We start from the raw sequence: 19,654 nt of genomic DNA, 5'->3' as shown, positions 1-19,654 counted from the left end.
TCCAAACCGAATCAATTCGGTTTTTCAAATTAGAATCCAATCCAAATCGAAATTTGTTCTCTTCTTTTGCAGCATTCAAATCCGAAACTCGAACCTCACCCTGAAAATTTCTATAATCATTTCTTGTTAACTACATTTTTTGTGAGAGAGTAAAGATATTGAGAAAGGAGAATTGAGAATTAGGTTCTTTTTTTAAGTTTATATATAAAAGGGGAAAGTGGTTGGATACTTTGAAAAAGAAAATGGGCTTAAAGTATTGGGTCGAAATTCGGTTTTCGGGTTTTTTAAACCCCAAACCGAATCCAATCCGTAATCCATATTTTTTAATTTTTCCAATCCAATCCAATCCGAATTCTTAAAACATCCAAACCGAATTACTAATTCGGTTTGGTTTTCGGTTCGGTTCGGTTTTAACCCGAATTACTTTCACCCCTTCAATTAAGCTCCAATCAATTCAGTTAAGTCAGTTCAACTTCAATCAATTCAGTAAATGTGAACAGGTCCTAAGAAGGCAAGCCACTTTCTTGGTGCTAGAATTTTGGGAGGAAGAGAAAAGAGGCAAATATTTCTATAACTTATAGTAATAATCTACAATTTAACTGAATATGCTATGTAAATAAAATTTTATTATAGTGATTACGTTGTTTAATTTGTTAATATTTTAAACATTAAGGGTATCTAGTTAAAATTTATGTCTTAAAATCTATTTATTAAATAACTCAGTCAGTTATATGTACTACTTATATTAGGCTTTAGATTTATTTAAAAGTTAAATCTTTCATCCCTACTTGGTCGGGCGTTTAAAATCCGACTGCGCATACTCGTATCATATTCTATATTTATTGTTGACGAGTACAAACTAAGCAAAGTTGTGTCTACATTCTATTCTTAGATTCATTTTAGATAGATGATAGTCTACAAACTAAGACAAGTTGTGTCACTTTACAAAATCTAGAGTTTCCAAACATGGGGCTCTCATGCATAGGTTTGCTCTTTTTGAGCTCTAGAAAAGTAAGAAGGTAGCAAAAGGACTTATCCCGTGTGATATATATAATATATACATGATTCGATGTATATTATTTTGAGGGGATTTTAGGGTTGTGTTGGCTTTTTTATGCTTGAGTAATTGAAGGCACATGCAATTGTTCTCTAAAAATAAAAATCAATTAATCAAGTTAATATTTGATACCACCTACTATATAACCTTTTGAAGCATAACTTAAAAAGCTAATCAAATCAAATATAATTTTGTGGTAGCTAAGGAAAGGCACTATGCATGGTTTGAGTGCGTTACTTATGCTACTTACTAAGAATATTTATTTTATGTTATATTCTTGATCTTTTACTATAAGAGTAAAAGGGACCTATCATTGATAGAACCTTATACCTTTTTTAAAAAATAAATTATGTCTTTCTAGCTAGGCTTTCTATTATTAAAATTGATCAATAATGCTAATAATAGAGTAATTATTTGAGAGACTTTTCTTTTAAAAAAAAGTGGGATTCTTTGTAACGATTTCATAAGCATGAGATGTATATCAAAATATGGTAATCACGTAAATTACTTTAGCTTAATCCACATGATAATTTTCACATATTTTTAATTTATGTGTATATATAATACAGAAAGATAGAACCAAGATTTAAAAGATGGAATATCAATATATAATGTTAATAGCATATTAGATTTTGTGAATTATGTATTCCATACATATATATTGATAAGAGGAAAAAATTAAATGTCTTATATAATGGGGAGTTGGCTGACACCCCATGCACCTTAATGACTTTTCAGCTAATAACTAGTTTTAGGCCCAGTCGATGCTCCGAGTCATTTTTTGTACATAAAAAAATATAATAAATTCAAGTGAAATCTATTGGTGGTAATATTTTTCTTTCCATTAAAAATTTCTTCAAGGTAAACACATATTATGGTTTTGAAATTGATATGTATTTTTGTGTTATATATTTTAAATACATATAAGTTATATGAATTATGAACGAGTAAACGAAAGAATGAGATCATAGTGAAGTATATATATAGGTTCAATATGAACATAAAATTTTTGTGAGGAATATATATATATATATATATATATATATATATATATATATATATATATATATATATATATATATATATAGTGAGCGTGATGTATGCAAAAATGCATATAGTGCATTGTTAATTTATGTTCAACAATTATTGTTGATACGGCCAGAGATTATGTTTTTTTTTTTTTTTTTTTTTTTTTTTTTTTTTTTTTTTTTTTTGTTGTTGTTGTTGTTGTTTTTAACATTACTAGCACAACTGTTATTTTAACTTTCATCAATTATAAAATATTTAAAGAATAAATAATGCAACAATCTAATTTATATATATATATATATATATATATATATATATATATATATATATATATATATATATATATATAAAGGGGAGTTTTTTCCCGAGTTTTTAGAGAGCCACTTAGGATCTAATTTTCTTAGAGCGCCACATAGTATTATAAATTTTTGTTGTAGCCAATCAAATAAGAGATTATTATATTTCTTTTATAATTAAATAATTCAAATGCCACGTAAGCAAAATTGGCGAATACAATTTTTAAGTTTAAACTAATTAAATATTATATATTATCTTTTGATATTAGGAATTTTATCTAAATATATAACAAATTTTAGCACATTAATACAAAATTTTTTTTTTTTAAAAAAATCAAACAAACCGTGCATCGCACGGGCTTCATCTAGTATACCTATACTAAAGGCGAAACCAGAAATGACACTTGTCATAACCTGGTTAAAAATTTTCCCTCCAAAAGGGCTTTTTTTTTCCCAAAGCTTCTTAGAGAAGTATTTAATTTAATACTTACTTTACAATAATATTTCTTTTCTATTTGGAAAGTATATTCATTTTTACACATTCAACAAAGATTTATTTATTTTATGACGGGAACAAAGTCATATAATACAATAATGCAATCTTATCTATAACTTTGTAATGTAATCCATAGTTATTTTTATTAGTCGTGCATGCATTTCTTCCTCCGTTTTCTGTAATGATTTAAAAAAATCGTAATTACAGAACTTTCATCCTACTCCGTATTTTGCAATTTGATATTATTTTTTATAGTAAAATAATTGTATTAAACTAATGATAAATATTGAAATTACCGTGCATGACACGGGATCTAACCTAGTTATAAAATATTTTAAAGAATAAATAATGCAACAATAGCATGTAACATGATTAGAAAGAAACTAACTGTATAAAGTTTTAAATGATTAACGTTATACCATATGAGAAACATACAAAGTAATCATATGACATTATAGAGTTAATTATAATTAAATGTCATACAAATTAAAGTTAATGTCATATGACACTATAAATATATAAATACCATATGAAAAACATACAAAGGGAAAACTATATGTCTATATATTTTTTAAAGCTATTATCTAATGCCAATACGGAGTAATTATTATGTGTAAATAGCTTATCGACAGTTTGTATTAAAACTCCTTTTCAAATATACAGATTGTTTACCGTTATGAACAAAATATTACAAGAAATAATGAATCTATCTTTTCTTGATTCTGTCTAATTTACAAAGACTATACACTTTAATCTTAGTAAATAGATATGGTATAGTGTGTAAACTCGTAGAGATGTAGAATATTATAATGATACATAGTAATTTCTAGTAAAATATAATAACTCTAATTAATTTATTTATGTTGATTGCTAATATATTCCACAAAATAGAAGAGTTATTGAAGCCGAAATACAAATTTTAGTTCCACACTTTCACCGCCAAAAGGCAAAAGTGAAAGAGCAAAAGGAGAGCGTTGCAACCCGTGACCTTAAAAACAACCTAACACACGGGGTGTTGGTGCGGTGACTTTCTTTGGTTGGATATCATTCAAAGAAGTTTAATTTGTGTACTTTTATCTACTAAAGATGCTCTTTTTATCTTCCCTTTTTATGTCACACATTAGATGCCTTCACACTTTTACCATAAAATTATTCTTATAGCTTAGTTTTTGAAGAAGTTGGGATTGTTTACTACCTCATCATCTTTAACAACCACCAAATGATATTCGCATTCTCAATGACCACTGAAGACTGAAGACAATTATATGAACAAATTTTGCACTGGATTTTTGTAATAAAATTTATTAACTCGATTGCATTAGAAATAGGTAGTGTGATAGTTAGTTTTAGTTTTTTTTTTTTTTTTTTTTTTTTTTTTTTTTTTTTTTTTTTTTTTAAACGAGCGACAACTAAGTTCACTAAATTGATTGATAAGAATAAACATTATTGAATGTAAGCGTAATAGATACACATGGGTATATAGTGTATATAAACTCTAAATATCTTACGCATTATGGCTGAGACTTTAATTAGTATTCACGCTAGTTATAATGTCCACATATTGATGATAGATATTGTATTCGGTACCAGATTTTGAGTGAGATTGTGGTATACTATAACCAAATAACTTTATGGACTATAATGGGGCATTAAACCCCTTGATTAGTGACTAATTAGTCAAAAGATTGCCTGTTAATAAACGACACCTTTGATTTTAATTAGTTGGTTTCTTAAATGTTAGTCTGTTTTGTAATCTTATGCACTTAATTTAGGCATTAGAAGTATATGTAGTTTTAAACATAAACATATATATATTCATTAAAATGGGTGGCACATGTAATCCAATTATTTTTAGGAAGTAAATCACTAAAAGAACCTTTAGCCTTACATAAAAATTAGGGAATAAGACACCAAACATCTTTTTAGTCACCTACTTTTCAGTTGACACTTTTCTCCTTTAATTTCCTTCTCTTTCGTTAGTCAGCTTTAATTTGAACTTCGAAGCAGTTTCTTTAGGTTATTTTACCTTTACTACTCCGTACTCGGTGATTAACTCACTTTAGAATCAAAACAGATGAAATACTATATATTCATTCCATCCCACTAAAATTGATCCATACTACTCTATATTCATCTATTTTCATTTAAAGAGTTGATCTTTATTTTTTTTCATCTATCTTTATATAGTTGCATGAAGAAAACATAATATTAAAGGACTAAAGCAAATTTAATGCTGTTAATAAATCCATTTTTAATAATGGAGCAACCTTAGTGTGACAGGTTTAATTTAAAGATAGATGGTTTTCAAACATGACAACATGCAGGCAGTGGCGGACCCACGTGTAGTCATAGTGGGTCCGCGGACCACCTATTATTTTATAAAAAAAAAAAAACTATGTATTAAGGATTTAGCTTGCAGCCTAGTGGTTTTTTTCCCATCCTACCACTCATGAGACGTGGGTTCAAATCCCATTACTCACAATTTTTTTTTTTTTTTTTTGCTTTAGAATGAAAACATAAGTCAGAACCCCAATTCCCCCAAATTAAAACCCTAAGTCCCAAACTCACCTAAATCGAAATCCCCAAACTCCAGCAACCCCGTCGCCGTTCACCGCCTCACCGGCCGTTTTTCTTGCTCCTTCTCACCGTCGCGGCGTCCTATTAGCGGCGTTGAGGCGTAGCGTGAGAAGACTGAGAACAGAGCAGCGTGAGACTTAGTTCAGTCCACTGCCCGCAACCGCAGCAAAACCACTGGCCAGCAACCCCGTCGCCGACCTCGCCAGCAACTTCAGTCGTCTGTCCCGGCGTCCCGCAACCGCAGCAAGGCTCTGCTCAGGCGTGAGTGTGAGGTCTTCATTCCGTACTCCGTGAATTCAATTTTGTTTTGAGGTTAGTTTTAAACTTTTAATTTACATAATTACATTGCAAATTGATTAGATTCTATATCAAATCATCAGTTTAAATGTTTAATTATCAAAATTATCAGATTATATGTATATCACGATTCACGAATTTACTGTATGAGTTGTTTTTTTTTTGGTGAAATTTCTTGATTTTATTAGAGCTTGATTATTTGTATGACTTTATTAGAGCTTGAATCTTATGACTTGATTATCGTCACTTGATTATCTGTATGATTTTATTAGAGGTTGAATGTTGTGATTTGTGAATGTGAGTTGTGGCCGATATTTGACCATTTGAGCCCTATTATTTTATAGTATTATTTCTGTTTAATTGATAAATGATAATAGTTGTCCAACTTGCTTATTAGCTATTGAGAATGGTGATTGCTAATTTGGAGATTTGGGGTTGAAGGATGGATTGAAATTGAGGTTAATGAGCGTTCTTTTGATAATATTATTAGTTTTATTAACTTTGAGAGAACCCTACCTTCTTGTATGATTTATCTAATTCAACATTTAACTTCAATTTCAGAATGAAAAGAAAAACAACTCGAGATATTTCAAGTTTTTTACTAGAAAAGTGTGTACTCTAAATCCTCCTCCTCCTCCACAAAATGATACTCCTCCTCCACAAAATGATACTCCTCCTCCACAAAATGATTTACCCTTTCAAGAAAGTGAACCAAGTTCTCCTTTACATCATGCTAGTGAACAACATTCTTCCCCATCTCACAATTTCCCTCAAAATGAAGATGGACAATCTTTTCCCCAAGGTGGTTTGGATCCTAGTGCTCAAATTGGTGAAGGAAGGTTAAGTGCACTTGATATTATTAATCTTCCACAAGACCCCGGGAAAAGAAGAAGGATGTGTGATTTTCATCCCGATGATAGGGATTTAGTGCGGAGAACATACATTCAAAGAAAGCCATGTCAACCTAAAGATCATGCGTTTCCTCAAACACTTTTTGGGCCGAAAAAACGTCGATTTAATGTTAATTGGTTTGATACTTGGCCAACATGGCTTGAGTATAGTGTTGAGAAAGATGCTGCCTTTTGTTTCATTTGCTATCTATTTAAGGATGGTAACACAGCGGGAGTGGATGCTTTTATTAATGGAGGTTTCAAACGTTGGAATAGAAGAGACACAATTGTAAAGCATGTTGGTGGACACAAGAGTGCTCACAATAATGCTGTGATTGCTATGAACTTTTTCATGAATCAAATGAGTAGCATTGCCACCGCTTTATCAAAACAAACAGCGGAAACCATGAGTGCCTATCGTAAGAGATTAGAAGCTTCAATTGAAACCATTAAATGGCTATTGTTCCAAGGGTTGCCTTTTCGTGGTCATGATGAAAAGGAAAGTTCATTGTCTAGAGGTAACTTTCTTTCGTTATTAACTCTTCTTTCAAACCATGATCCTGAGTATTCCAAAGTTGTTTTTAAAATGGCCCCTGGTAATTGTCAACTTACTTCTCCAGGTGTCCAAAAAGATATAATCAATGCTTGTGCTAAAGAAACAACTAAAGCAATATTGGAAGAACTTGATGGTGGATTTTTTGCTATTCTTGCTGATAAATCTGCCGATGTTTCCGATAAGGAACAAATGGCACTTTGTTTGAGATTTGTTAATAAAAAGGGGGAAGTGTGTGAGCGTTTTCTTGGTATTGTGCATGTTCCTGATACTAGTTCTTTGACTCTCAAAGCTGCTATTGAGTCATTACTCATGGAACACTCTTTAACTTTCTCTCAAGTTCGAGGTCAAGGTTATGATGGGGCAAGTAATATGCAAGGTTCAATCAATGGCCTTAAAACTCTAATTTTGAATGAATGTTCTCAAGCATACTTTGTTCATTGCTTTGCTCATCAATTTCAATTGACACAAGTTGCACTTGCTAAGAAAAACTCAGATTGTGGTTGGCTTTTTGTTGATGTACTTGCACCTCTCTTGAACTTTGTGGGAGGTTCACCTAAGAGGAAAGAATTTCTTCGAGAAAAACAACGTCAAGGGGTTGTAGAAGCATTATCTTTGGGTGAAATTGAATCGGGAACTGGTTTGAATCAAGAACGTGGCTTATGTAGACCTTGTGATACTCGTTGGGGATCTCACTTTAAAACCATTTTTAATGTGCTTGATTTATATCCTTCAATAGTTTTGTCACTTGATTCCATTGCAGAAGTATCTGATACACTTGATTCGAATAAAGCACAATCTATTACACACTTGTTGATGTCATTTGATTTTGTGTTTGTGGCACACTTGATGGTTGATATATTTGGAATTACAAATGCGTTGAATGTGGCATTGCAAAAACATGATCAAGATATTGTAAATGCAATGGTCATGGTTGATGTAACCAAGACTAATTTGCAAAAATTGAGAGATGAAGGATGGGATTCACATATGGAAAAAGTCACTTCTTTTATGGCTAAATATGGCATTGAGGTTCCAAACATGGAGGGGCGATATGTGGTTCCTGGGAGAAGAATGTATAGAGGTAAAGGTCCACAAGTGACTAATCTTCATCATTTTAGAGTTGAAGTTTTTCTAAGTGTCATTGATCTTCAATTACAAGAACTTGAAAATCGATTTCCCGAGGTAAGTAAGGAATTACTTGTGTGTATGTCTTGCTTTAATCCTGCAAATCGATTTCATTCTTTTGACAAAAGAAAGTTAGTTCAACTTGCCAAATTTTATCCCGTTGAATTTTCAAGCTCTGAGTTATTATTTTTTGAACATTCACTTGAAAAATTTTATTGTTGATGTTCGAAATGATGAGAGATTTTGGAATTTGAAAAGTCTAAGTGAACTTTCTACGAAACTTATTGAGACGGGAAAGTTTGAAACTCATGATCGAGTCTACTTACTTTTGAAGTTATTGTTGATTCTTCCTGTTGCAACGGCAAGTGTAGAAAGAGTATTTTCCGGAATGACGCAAGTGAAAGATAAATTGCGTAATAGCATGGGAGATCAAATGTTGAATGATTGTTTGATTACTTATTTAGAAAGAGATTTGTTTTTGAATGTTAGCATGGATGATATTGTAAATCGTTATCAAAATATGAAAACTCGTCGAGAGCAATTGTAATAAAATTAATAATTTTTTAGCTGTAATACGAATTTGCATTACTTTATGAAATGAACTTTTTTATGTAATTTTTTTTTGTTCATTATACAAGCTTTGACTTTTTTTTGATACTTTATGCGGTCGATGAACAATGATGGGACCACCTATTAATCAAATCCTGGATCCGCCACTGCATGCAGGGTCGTTGCAATGGTTTTGGGGGCCCTATTCTAAAAGAACAAAGGGGCCCTTCAAAATTTGTAAATTATACAAATTTTTACTTTTTTTAATCTATGATTGAGTTATTCTAGTTTTTGCCTCTTTAATTTGCTTTTAGAATATTTCAAATTTTACAAAAAAAATAGAATAAAATAATATTTTAATGATAAAAATAATACAATTACGTAATAATTTCAAACTAATACAACCCGATCTACCTTTATTTCAATAAAAAATAAAATAAAAATAAATAATACATTCAGAAATACAGAGTAATAATTAAAGAAACTAACTGTCCAAAAAAAAACCTTGACTCAAACGAAGGATGGGCAAAGCAGAAAGCACTCAAATAAATAATTCATAGAGCAATGTGACTAATTGACCACATATTTTTTCCAATTCACATAGTATATTGGGTATCATATGGGAATTAAATGATTGAAGACATATTGGAGATAACCCATATATATTGCCTCAAAAAAACGAACATAACCCATATATATGTGCGAAAATACATTAGCCGTTTCGTAAGAATAATTATGGAAAACTAAATTTAATTGCTCTTTGTCATCGTCAAGAAAAATAATCGGTTGAATTTGGCTAAAATAATCTGTTAAAGATTCTTGAATGGAGAATTAGGCAATATAATTTTTTCGTAGAATTAACTTGATGCATTTATGAAAATAATAACTTGAATGAATGGAAGAATATGGAACATCGTAGAAATTATATGGAAACTAGGATTAGAGGAAAATGAGCGTAGTAATTGTTGGAGAGTAATGCTTCATTGATATGGTTGGCGTGAGAAACAAGAAATCAGTTAGCAACTTTTATAAAAAAAAAAATAATAATAAATAAAAATAAGAAAAAAAAAAATTAGGCCCTCTTAAATTGGGGGCCCTGTGCAAGAGGTCATCTTGCACTCCCTTTTCTACGGCTATGACAACATGTACCCATCTAGACATCTAGTACTAAACTGTACAATAGACATTTTCATTAAAAAAAAAGGAACAACATATAATGCAAAAATATAAAGTTTTGTAGGAGAGAATTAGCTTCCATGTATAATTGAACTAGAGTCTTGTACTTCAAGCTATAACCTAAGCTTAAAATATATATTCTAAAGGCAAAAGGCAATAGAAGATAGAATAACTTTCCACATTTTTTATGGTATATAACAAGAATGCATGTCATGATAATAATACGATAGATTCGAAATTTAGTATGGAGTAAGATGTTCGGAAAAAATTACTACTTTAGGTGGCAGCTGATTGATGCTAATTATTTACCCTCAAGTTGGAAGTTTGAAAGATGTTTCATTTATGATGTTATGACTTTCTTAGATTGCAAGAGAAAGATAAGCTTATGTGTAAAAGAAATTGTGGAATGACTAAAGACCACATGCAACGTGAGTTAAAATTAGATTAGTGCAAACTTATATATTTTACAAACTTTTCATGTTATATAATATCTTATTACTTATTGTCAATTAATTTTAAGATAAATTAAGTTTAATTTACCAATTGAAAATTAGTTTCTACATGTTGATTCCTATAATTTAATTTTTTTCTTAAGAGTGTAGTGATATATAGGGTCATAGGGAAGGTATACATATGTACTAGATAGATGATCTGAGTGGACCTATATGTGTAGTATGTATCATTAAATTAAGGGTCTGTTCTTATACAATTATTTTCAGTTCAGTTCACATCTAATAAGTTATATTTAGTTCATTTCAGTCAATGAGAACAAGCCCTAAATCATTCATAAGATCATATCATGCAGTTATTAACGCTGGTTTTTCAGGCAAAATACCATGACTTGTTTACTTATTTAGTTGCTTTAATATTAGGTCATGTTTGAAGCAATCCGGCTAAACACAAGGAATACGTTACAAACTACACACATTGCGTTTTAAAAGTGTTTCTTTACCTAAATTTCACTTATTTTATTAATCCGGATCAAACTATCTTATTTGAGCTTATTAACCATTACATTATCTTATTTGAACTTATCAACCCATATATTATATTATCTTATTTTATTGGACCTTTATTTTTACATCGTGTTATTACACTTTGTTGAATAATCTGAATTAATCAACCCTCCTCTTATATTACTAGAACTTATTATTAGCCCTTATATATATAATATATATACTACGTATTAAATAAACTTATGTACCCTTATTTTTTCAAGTCATTTAAACGTATGAGTAATAAGTAAAATAATATTTTTGAAATTTTTTTACTACATTTTACATCTTGTGCTATACGGAATTACGGGTAGCTTTGAAAAATCTTGGTTCATATTATAGTAGTTATACCGAATAAATTTTCGATGTTTAATAGAGATAAATAATGCACAAAGTATTGTATAGACCGGACTCACGTGATATTAGGTGATATCTCCTCCGTTTTTTTAGTTGACACTATTTGACTTTACACTATTCACACAACATGCTTTGACTCGCTTTTGTGGTTTATAGATACCATAAAACATATTCATGTGGGATCTTGTTTGAATCGTTTCAATGTATATTTTATTAATATCCACTTTTTATAATTTTACGATGTCGATAATTAGAGATATCAATTGTTAAAAACATGCGTTGACAAACGTGATAATAGAAATGTGTCAACTAAAAAAACAGAGGAAGTATATATCAGATGAGAAGAATTCAACCTAAAAATTTAAGAAAAACAAAGAAATTAAAGCCTGACCTCACGAATCAAAGCCACGCGTTTAGTCTCTTCTTCAAAACGACCAAGTTGAGCCTAAACACGTTCACAAACTTCCATCTTCTTCTCGATCTCTTCTTCTTTAGCCCTAAAATTGGACAAAGCAGAGCGAGGGATCTCTTCATCAGCCATATTATTCATGTTGACTCCAGTAGTAGAAGTGACACTACTACTGAAGCTCAGACTTTCGGAATTCGTGATGCCCTGAATCGTCGAAAACGACGGCGGTTGCAGCGGCAGCGCTTGGGGATGAGTTGGGGAGGGTCGCTGGCATTGGGGGTTAATTGGGAGGAGAAGGTCGTCGGCCGCTGACAGGGGCTTGGGTAGTGAAAGTGGGTAGGGAATGGAATTATGCATAATGAACCGGACTCACGTGAAACGAACTCACACAAAACCTTCTCATAATAATGTATGCATGTTACCATGGTAGTGTGTACATAATCCAACTTAGCATTACAAATATTATTGTATATAATAGCTTGGCTTATTTATTGTTATGTCATGTCATTTTTCTCAAGCTATAACAATTTTATCTACTTTTTGATTTGCTCTAATGATTAAGCTCGTTGTTAATGAATTTGTTTAAAATAACTAAAATAATATTAATATTTGCCAAACTGTTTAGCCAAATCACTTTATTAAAGTTGCTCTAAGATCACCTCCAATGGTGAGACTCAAGTTTGAATATTGAAATACAGAATGAGTTGTTTTTTACCTTCTATGGTGATACCTTACCCACTTCTCAATTTAGCAACTCAAGTGAAGTCTAATTTCCCAATAGTGTGACTCTCTAAAATATACAAATGTCACTTTAAATGTAAATCCCACCAAATCCATTTCTTTTTTAATATCAAATATTGTAAGATTAAAAAATAATTAACAAAAAAGGTAAACTTAACTAAATTACAAAATATATTAGAGTATTTGCAATGGGCCCACACTTTTTGTCAAATGAGACTCAAAGTTGAAGAGTGAGTCTGGGCGCTGAAAGGAGGGTGATCCCATCGTAAAGGGGTCCTTCCTTAGATGCCCATGGCCGTTTAAAAGCCTAGGACTTTACACTTGTTAGGGTGTATTAGGATTTGAATTTCTAACTGTTTAGGGGACCTTGAATTAGAATTGATTCTATCATTACGTTTTTTTTATAAGAAACAAGTAGGAGTCGCCAATGAGTATTGGGAAAACTCATAAACCTCGTTCATGCCTTTCTTCCATGTGGAGTTCATGGAATAATTAGCACGATTAGTAAGTTTACCCATGCCGAAATTGATCTACATAAACCAGAAATGAGTTCGGGAGCGAGGGTACTAAAATAACGTTCCCTTTTGGGGGATTCGCTATCATAGCCCTATTGCGGCCTCTACTAGCTCTTCCTTTTTTACAATTTCATCACCAAATAAACAATATATGCAACGCGATACCTAAAACTAAGGGCTTGTTTGGCATTATTTTTTGTTTTTAGTTTTCTGATTTTTTTGAAAACAAAAAACAAAAAACAGGAAACAAGAAAAAGGTGTTTTCATTTTTTTGTTTTCAGTTTTCAATATTATCATGATTTTAATGGGTTTGTCTAATTTTTGTTTTATTATATGACATATATCATATGAGTTTGAAAACCAAAAAACTAAAAAACGGAAAACTACAATGATGCCAAACGAACCCTAAGTTAGTTGATTTTATTTACACACGTTAATTCACGTAGGAATTACATTGCAACGTCATTATTCTTTATTTAATCAATTTCGTGAAAAGAACAAGAAAATAAACAATATTCGCCTTGGCTTAACTGATCAACCAACAATTAATTATCCAATTCTAATCTTTATTTAACGCAAGATACTACGTGAAATTGATTAATTAGTTCTTTTAAGGTGATCAAACAACACTAATTAATTAATTAAAGTTCTTTTAAACAAGAAAATAAATATGATTTATCTAAGTGCTTGGGAATTTACCACTTCTCTTTGCTAGATCTCCGTTTAGAACACTTATGGACACCTTCTTGTTCGGGAACCTCCACCGTAGTAACAAATTATCAAGGGGTGAGTTTTTAGGACAAGTGGGGTTAGGTAGCTGTAGGGAATATTTCAAGCATTACCCCAAACTTGAACCCCACTGTGATCATAACTTAAGACATGGTGGCGTCCAAAGGGAAGGAAGCTAGAGCAAAAGAGTTGCCAACAAGTTTTAGGAACTTGTAAACCGTTCACAGGGTGAATGTTACACCCCTTAACGATCCAGGAGATCGTCAACTCCAATAGGTCTGGAACCATGACTGGTAGTTTGGGGATGAAGGTACAAATCCAACCTAAAAGAGATTGAACCTGCCCTAATAATAGGCCTCTACTTTATTCTGATCGTATTCATGTGCGCTTTCTGACTAACATGCAATCAATAGGTTTACCCTAAACTGTTTATCTATGTTGGTTAAATATTAATGCACAAACAAATCTATTATTGGCGATCTCTTGAATTATAATCATATTAACCCTAAACAAGATTATTAATTATCTTATATAAGCGTGATTACAAGTACCAAATCCCTTTAAACATTCATAAAAGGTGTGATCAAGCAATAACAATAAATATCATCAAGAAACATAATAATCATCATAATAACAATCATAATCATAATAACAATCATAATTAAAATAATCATGTTAAAGCATAATAATAGCAAGATCCTAGGCATGATACTAACAAGATTAATAACAAACCCTAGCATGTCACTAAGCATCAAAGATAAAATATATAGCCATAACATGATACTACCATGAATATTAGGAAAGACAATAAAAGGAATCATAGAAACCATAATTGATATAAACAAATCACCCTAAATACGATACTAGGAAGCAATAAAACATCCTAACATGATACTAGGAATCAAAATAACAACCTAGACATGATTTCTATATCATAATAACAATAAATCAATTAAAGCACTTACTTGGATGCCTCGTACCTCTTTCTAATAACAGAATACACACGTTAGTAACTTCAAGGAAAATAATAAACAAACAATTAAATTAAATAATTGAAATAGAGACTTGGGACCAAACCCTCAAAAATTAAAAACTTTCACGTCTAGGGCGAAGGCAACTTCGAACTTTGCTAGGTGTTTCTAGATCTTGTGAATGCAGAATTTTGTTTGAGAAAATCTAGTTTAGAAAAGAGAGAGAGAGAGAGAGAATAATCAATAGATTCTTGATGAGAGTTGGTGATAGAGAGAGTTGATGATTGAAAACGAAGGTTTTAGGAGGCTATTTATAAATAAAATCAGTCGGATATGATAAAAAAGAATCAGAGTTTGAAGAGGAATAAAACACGACACTGTCGCCAAACACGCACCTGTCGCCAGACGCCAGACGTGTCGCCACCTGTCGTCCGCCGCTGCAAGACAGTTTTTGCGGATTTTTTTTATCATATATTTTGATTCAGAAGTCCAAATAAGTCATTGGAAAGCTCTTGAAGTCTACTTTCCAACTCAATTGGAATCAGATTAAAATCAATTGTGGATAAAAAATATGGCCGAAATAGTGAAAGGGTGTCAGTTTTGGATAGAGTTTCATATTCCATTCATATCTTTTTCGTTATAGCTCGGATTTAATATTATAATATATCATTGGAAAGATAATTTCAAGATCTATCCAAACATATAAGATTTGGATAAATATTATGAGGCACAAAAATAATATTTGACTGTCTTTGAATATCTTTAAATTCGAATAGAATTAGGATTTGAAAAAAAGGAAAGTTTTTATAAAAGGAAAGTTTTTATTTAACTCAAATTCTTTAGTCTTATCTTTTTAAAAAGGATGATTAAAATCTTTTAGAAACTTATAAAAGCTTTTAATTAATCATAATTAGTTTAGGAATAGGATTAGACCTTTGGACCCTCCACATGATCATTGGGTCGTAGGTAAAATCCGGTTTGGGTCCTGTTTAGTATTTTGGCCATATCTTCCTCATTATTCATTGGAATTGGGCTTATAATATATCGTTGGAAATGTTTTTTCAAGCCCTATCCAATTACACTATTACTGGATCCATATCATGGACCAAACTAAACTGGAATGCACGTTTTTATAAATAGGATAAGAAAAGAAATATTTTCAAAAACAGAAAGAAGAGATCTTTTAATAAAAACATCCTCATCACTAGATTTTTCACGCTTTCACCTCGTTCGATAATCAAATGATATGAAAGGTATTCTTCACTGGGTTTGGTTTTTGGGAGACACAAATGGGTGTCTATAGTAGCAAAGTTCACAAGTATTCCGCCAGAGTTTTAGGTTATTTTTCTGTGTGTTTAAGCCTCGGATTAAGCCTCTATTTATAGGGAATGGGTAGGATTAGGGTTTTGAGCATTATGCCGCGGCAGGTGTCGCTCGCAACTGGACGAGTTGCGCACGGCATCCCAGCGCAAGTAATTTAGTTGCGCTGCTATGGTCAGCGCAACTGGATGTCTTGAGCGCGGCCTTATGGTAAGATTCGATTTTATATTTTCGTAAAATTCCGAATCTTCCGCGAGCGCATCTCTATAGGTTGCGCTGAGTGTTGCGCACAGCTGAATTAGTTGCACGCGCCTACCCAGCATGACTGATTGAGATGTGCGTGGCTTTTTCTGCGTCAGCATTAAAATTTAACCTAGACGCTCCTAAATCCGTCATTATTGGGTTTTAAGCACGGGTTTCAGCCTAATTATGATCGAATTTAGTTAATTTTGGACCTTGTTTAGCTTTATTCTTTAGTTTGGGCTAGTCTTTTGTGTTTTGTGGCTTAACCAGTTATCCATAAGCATTCTCCACTTCAATCCAGCACGAAGATGGTTTTATTTATCGTCATTGTACTTCCTGTCGGGACAGGAGGCCAAAAGTAGATGTCTACAGGCGCATAGTGCCTATGGGAGAGCTATGAAATAGGAGGGTAAGGAAGTAATTTCCGCTGATTCAATTTTTGCTTCTAGAAAAAGCCGATTCTCTAGTAGTGCATTATAATAGACCATTATGCATGTATAATGTACCACTAAAGTATAAGTGGTCAGAATATTACTTTTTGTGGACTATTACGAGTGTAGTGGTACTTTTTACCATCCTATAAGTTTCAACTTCCGGAAAAAGCTGACTCTCTAGTGGTACATTATAATGTATCATTATGTAACATTATGCATGTATAATGTACCACTAAAGTATAAGTTATCTAAATAGTACTTTTTAAATGCAAAATTGTCATCATATATGCGCTGAAATCAATAGGCGCTATGCGCCGAGACTTAACCAAAGTTGAATATCTAAACTTATCAACTTTCTTTTGGAGTTGCTAAGTTTAGATACCAACTTATTTATATACATAGCAAAAAATACTCTCTCTCTCCTAAAAATACTTATTTGAGTCTCACCATTGAATAGAGTCTTAGTAGTAAGTTATCCATCAAATGAGTAGATGTAGCATTATTAGTTGGCTATCTTGTTTTTGTTCGATTCGGTTATTGCATGATTTGCATCCTTATAGATGATAATAAAGAAGAGGAGGGAGAAGGATAAAAGAAGATATAATAATAAAAGTAATTAAACCGGCATATTTTGACACTGCACATATTTCCTTTTGTGACCAAGCCATGAAATCCGCTGCTTGATTTATCTCCTAACAACTATAATCAACTTCTCATTATGAGTCACTACTCCATCTGCTTTTAGGTAAGTAGATTGTCACAAAATTTTATATGTGGCTAGCCACATTGTATGACCAATTATTTTAGGAGTTACTTCATTAGTGTAATAGAAGTTACTTGGCCAGTGCTACAGGGATACTTCGTTAGTGTTATAGGGTTACTTGGTAAATGCTATAGAGGTTACTTGGTCAGTATTAATGGAGTTACTCGGTCAGTTTTACTGAGATTACTCGGCCAGTATTATAGGGGTTTGTTAGACATATATTTCCCGATATCTCATATGTCTAATAGGGTTACTTTGTTCTTTTATAAACGGCCACATACAAGACAGGCTGTCACATTATAATTATATCTAAACATATCAATACACAATTTTGACTATTTACATCTTGTATTGTATATATTAATAATAAAATTATAAAGATGATATTTTAAAAAACAAATTATGCATTATGATTATTCCAAAAATATTTTTAAAAAGGAAAAAGATAAATGCAACCCTAAGGGTTGTATATAAGAAGCTAAAAATGGAAAGAACTGACGATAAATAAACATTTATTACATCGATTTACTCGTTAATTGTCGATAAATTCCCAACTTAATACTAAAAAAGGAAGATATTAAATGCTTATATGCAGCCCTAAGGGCTGCATATAGCATTACCTTTAAAAAATAATAGTTATATCTATATGTTAAAGTTAACAAACGTCAAAGTGATGCACTTATGAAAAAAGGGGGGATGTTTAGGCAAATCTTAATTAGTTGGGATGATCTAGGAATTAGCTCAGGGATTAAGAGCTAATAACTATCAAACCTATAATATCAAATGCAATAACCAAGAATAGTGATAAGGCAATAAACGAACAATATCAATATAAAAGAGAGAGAGTTTAGAGATACAATACTGAGTAAGGACAAGCTCGTTGATCAGAAAGGACACAATTTCGAGAGAACTTAAGAAATATATTATTTGTATTAATGTATAAGTGAGCGTATGAGAGTATTTCAATGTCTAATTTTATTATGTATACCTACAAATTGCTAGGGTTACATAAATATCATAATATATTCAAAAGGACAAGATCTTCTTAGTTTTATTTGGCTTTCCTTGCTCAATTGGTGTATTTTTGGCATGTAATCACTTGATTGATTTGTTGATCTTCTTGCTATACTTGTATCAATCAGGCCGTTCTACATGATTCTTGACATCTTCTGGATACTTCGATTATGCCCTATATTTTGTGGGCTGGCTAGGGAGAGAGGCCCAACAATTGCCCCTAATTTTTATGTTCAAGCCTTTGAAGATGAAAATTACCAAAAGATGTCGTTGGAATATTTTTAAATTTTGGAAGTTTTTTCAATGGTTAACAAAAATAAGGGAGTGGGGTGTCAGTTTTGAGGCAAGTGCCTCGTTAGTCGTGACTGGCGTTTACTTCCTCAAAGTATTTATTGGATTTGCAAGCTTTCGTCAAATCACTTTACTCTTTGCGCCAATTTTGAACTTCTCTCCTAGGTATTTTCTCTTTCCTATCCGATTACTCTATTTTCTTCGCGTCTTCTGCAATGAGTGAGTTGGTAAAAGTGGTGTTTGCTGGGGTTGATAAAGGCGTGAAGAAGTCAATTTTTGTCGCACGGAACATTTTCCCTGTTTAGGATGTTTATCCTTCTCACCTGGCGAAGGATGATGTAAGGAAAATCCCTACTACTGCGCGTTTTCCTGATGGGGGTGGTGTTGAAGATCCCATCTTCTAAGGAGAGGGAAGACTGGACTGCCCCTGGTTAGGTGTGTTTCTTCGAATATCCTTCCGTGATTGGGCACACTTTCCCTTTTTATCCTCTTGTTCGCCAATTTATTTCTAAGGTTATGGTTTTGTCTTGCCAATTGTTGCCCCAAACTTGGAGAATTTTGCGTATTCTTGATCTAGTGAGTGCAAAAATGGGTATTTCCTTGGATGTGAGGGATCTTTTTTACCCTTATACTATTAGAACTAGTGGTAAAGGTCGAGTTAGTCTTCATTTGAAGGATGGTGTTGATCCTTTGGTGACAGCTTTGGAGAAGGCTTTTGAAAAGAAGTGGTATCATAGGTTTCACTGTAACACCCCCGATTTACTAATTGATAATAAACAAGAATTAAAGGAAAAATAAACAACCTTTAAATAAAATTGCGGAAG

The 19,654-nt window shown here is 32.0% G+C and overlaps 1 protein-coding gene across 1 annotated transcript; it reads left to right on the top strand.

The window, feature by feature from the left end:
• The first annotated feature begins 5,869 nt into the window (after positions 1-5,869).
• LOC110713489 (zinc finger MYM-type protein 1-like) lies at positions 5,870-19,234 on the top strand. Its single transcript, XM_021891932.1, has 3 exons — positions 5,870-5,896; positions 6,314-8,380; positions 19,136-19,234. Exons 1-3 carry the CDS (start codon positions 5,870-5,872, stop codon positions 19,232-19,234), a joined length of 2,193 nt encoding a protein of 730 aa, XP_021747624.1.
• Positions 19,235-19,654: the final 420 nt, after the last annotated feature.

This window comes from Chenopodium quinoa, unplaced genomic scaffold, assembly GCF_001683475.1.
Source record: "Chenopodium quinoa cultivar QQ74 unplaced genomic scaffold, ASM168347v1, whole genome shotgun sequence".
NCBI lineage: Eukaryota > Viridiplantae > Streptophyta > Magnoliopsida > Caryophyllales > Amaranthaceae > Chenopodium > Chenopodium quinoa.
This window is presented reverse-complemented; position numbering and strand designations above follow the sequence as displayed.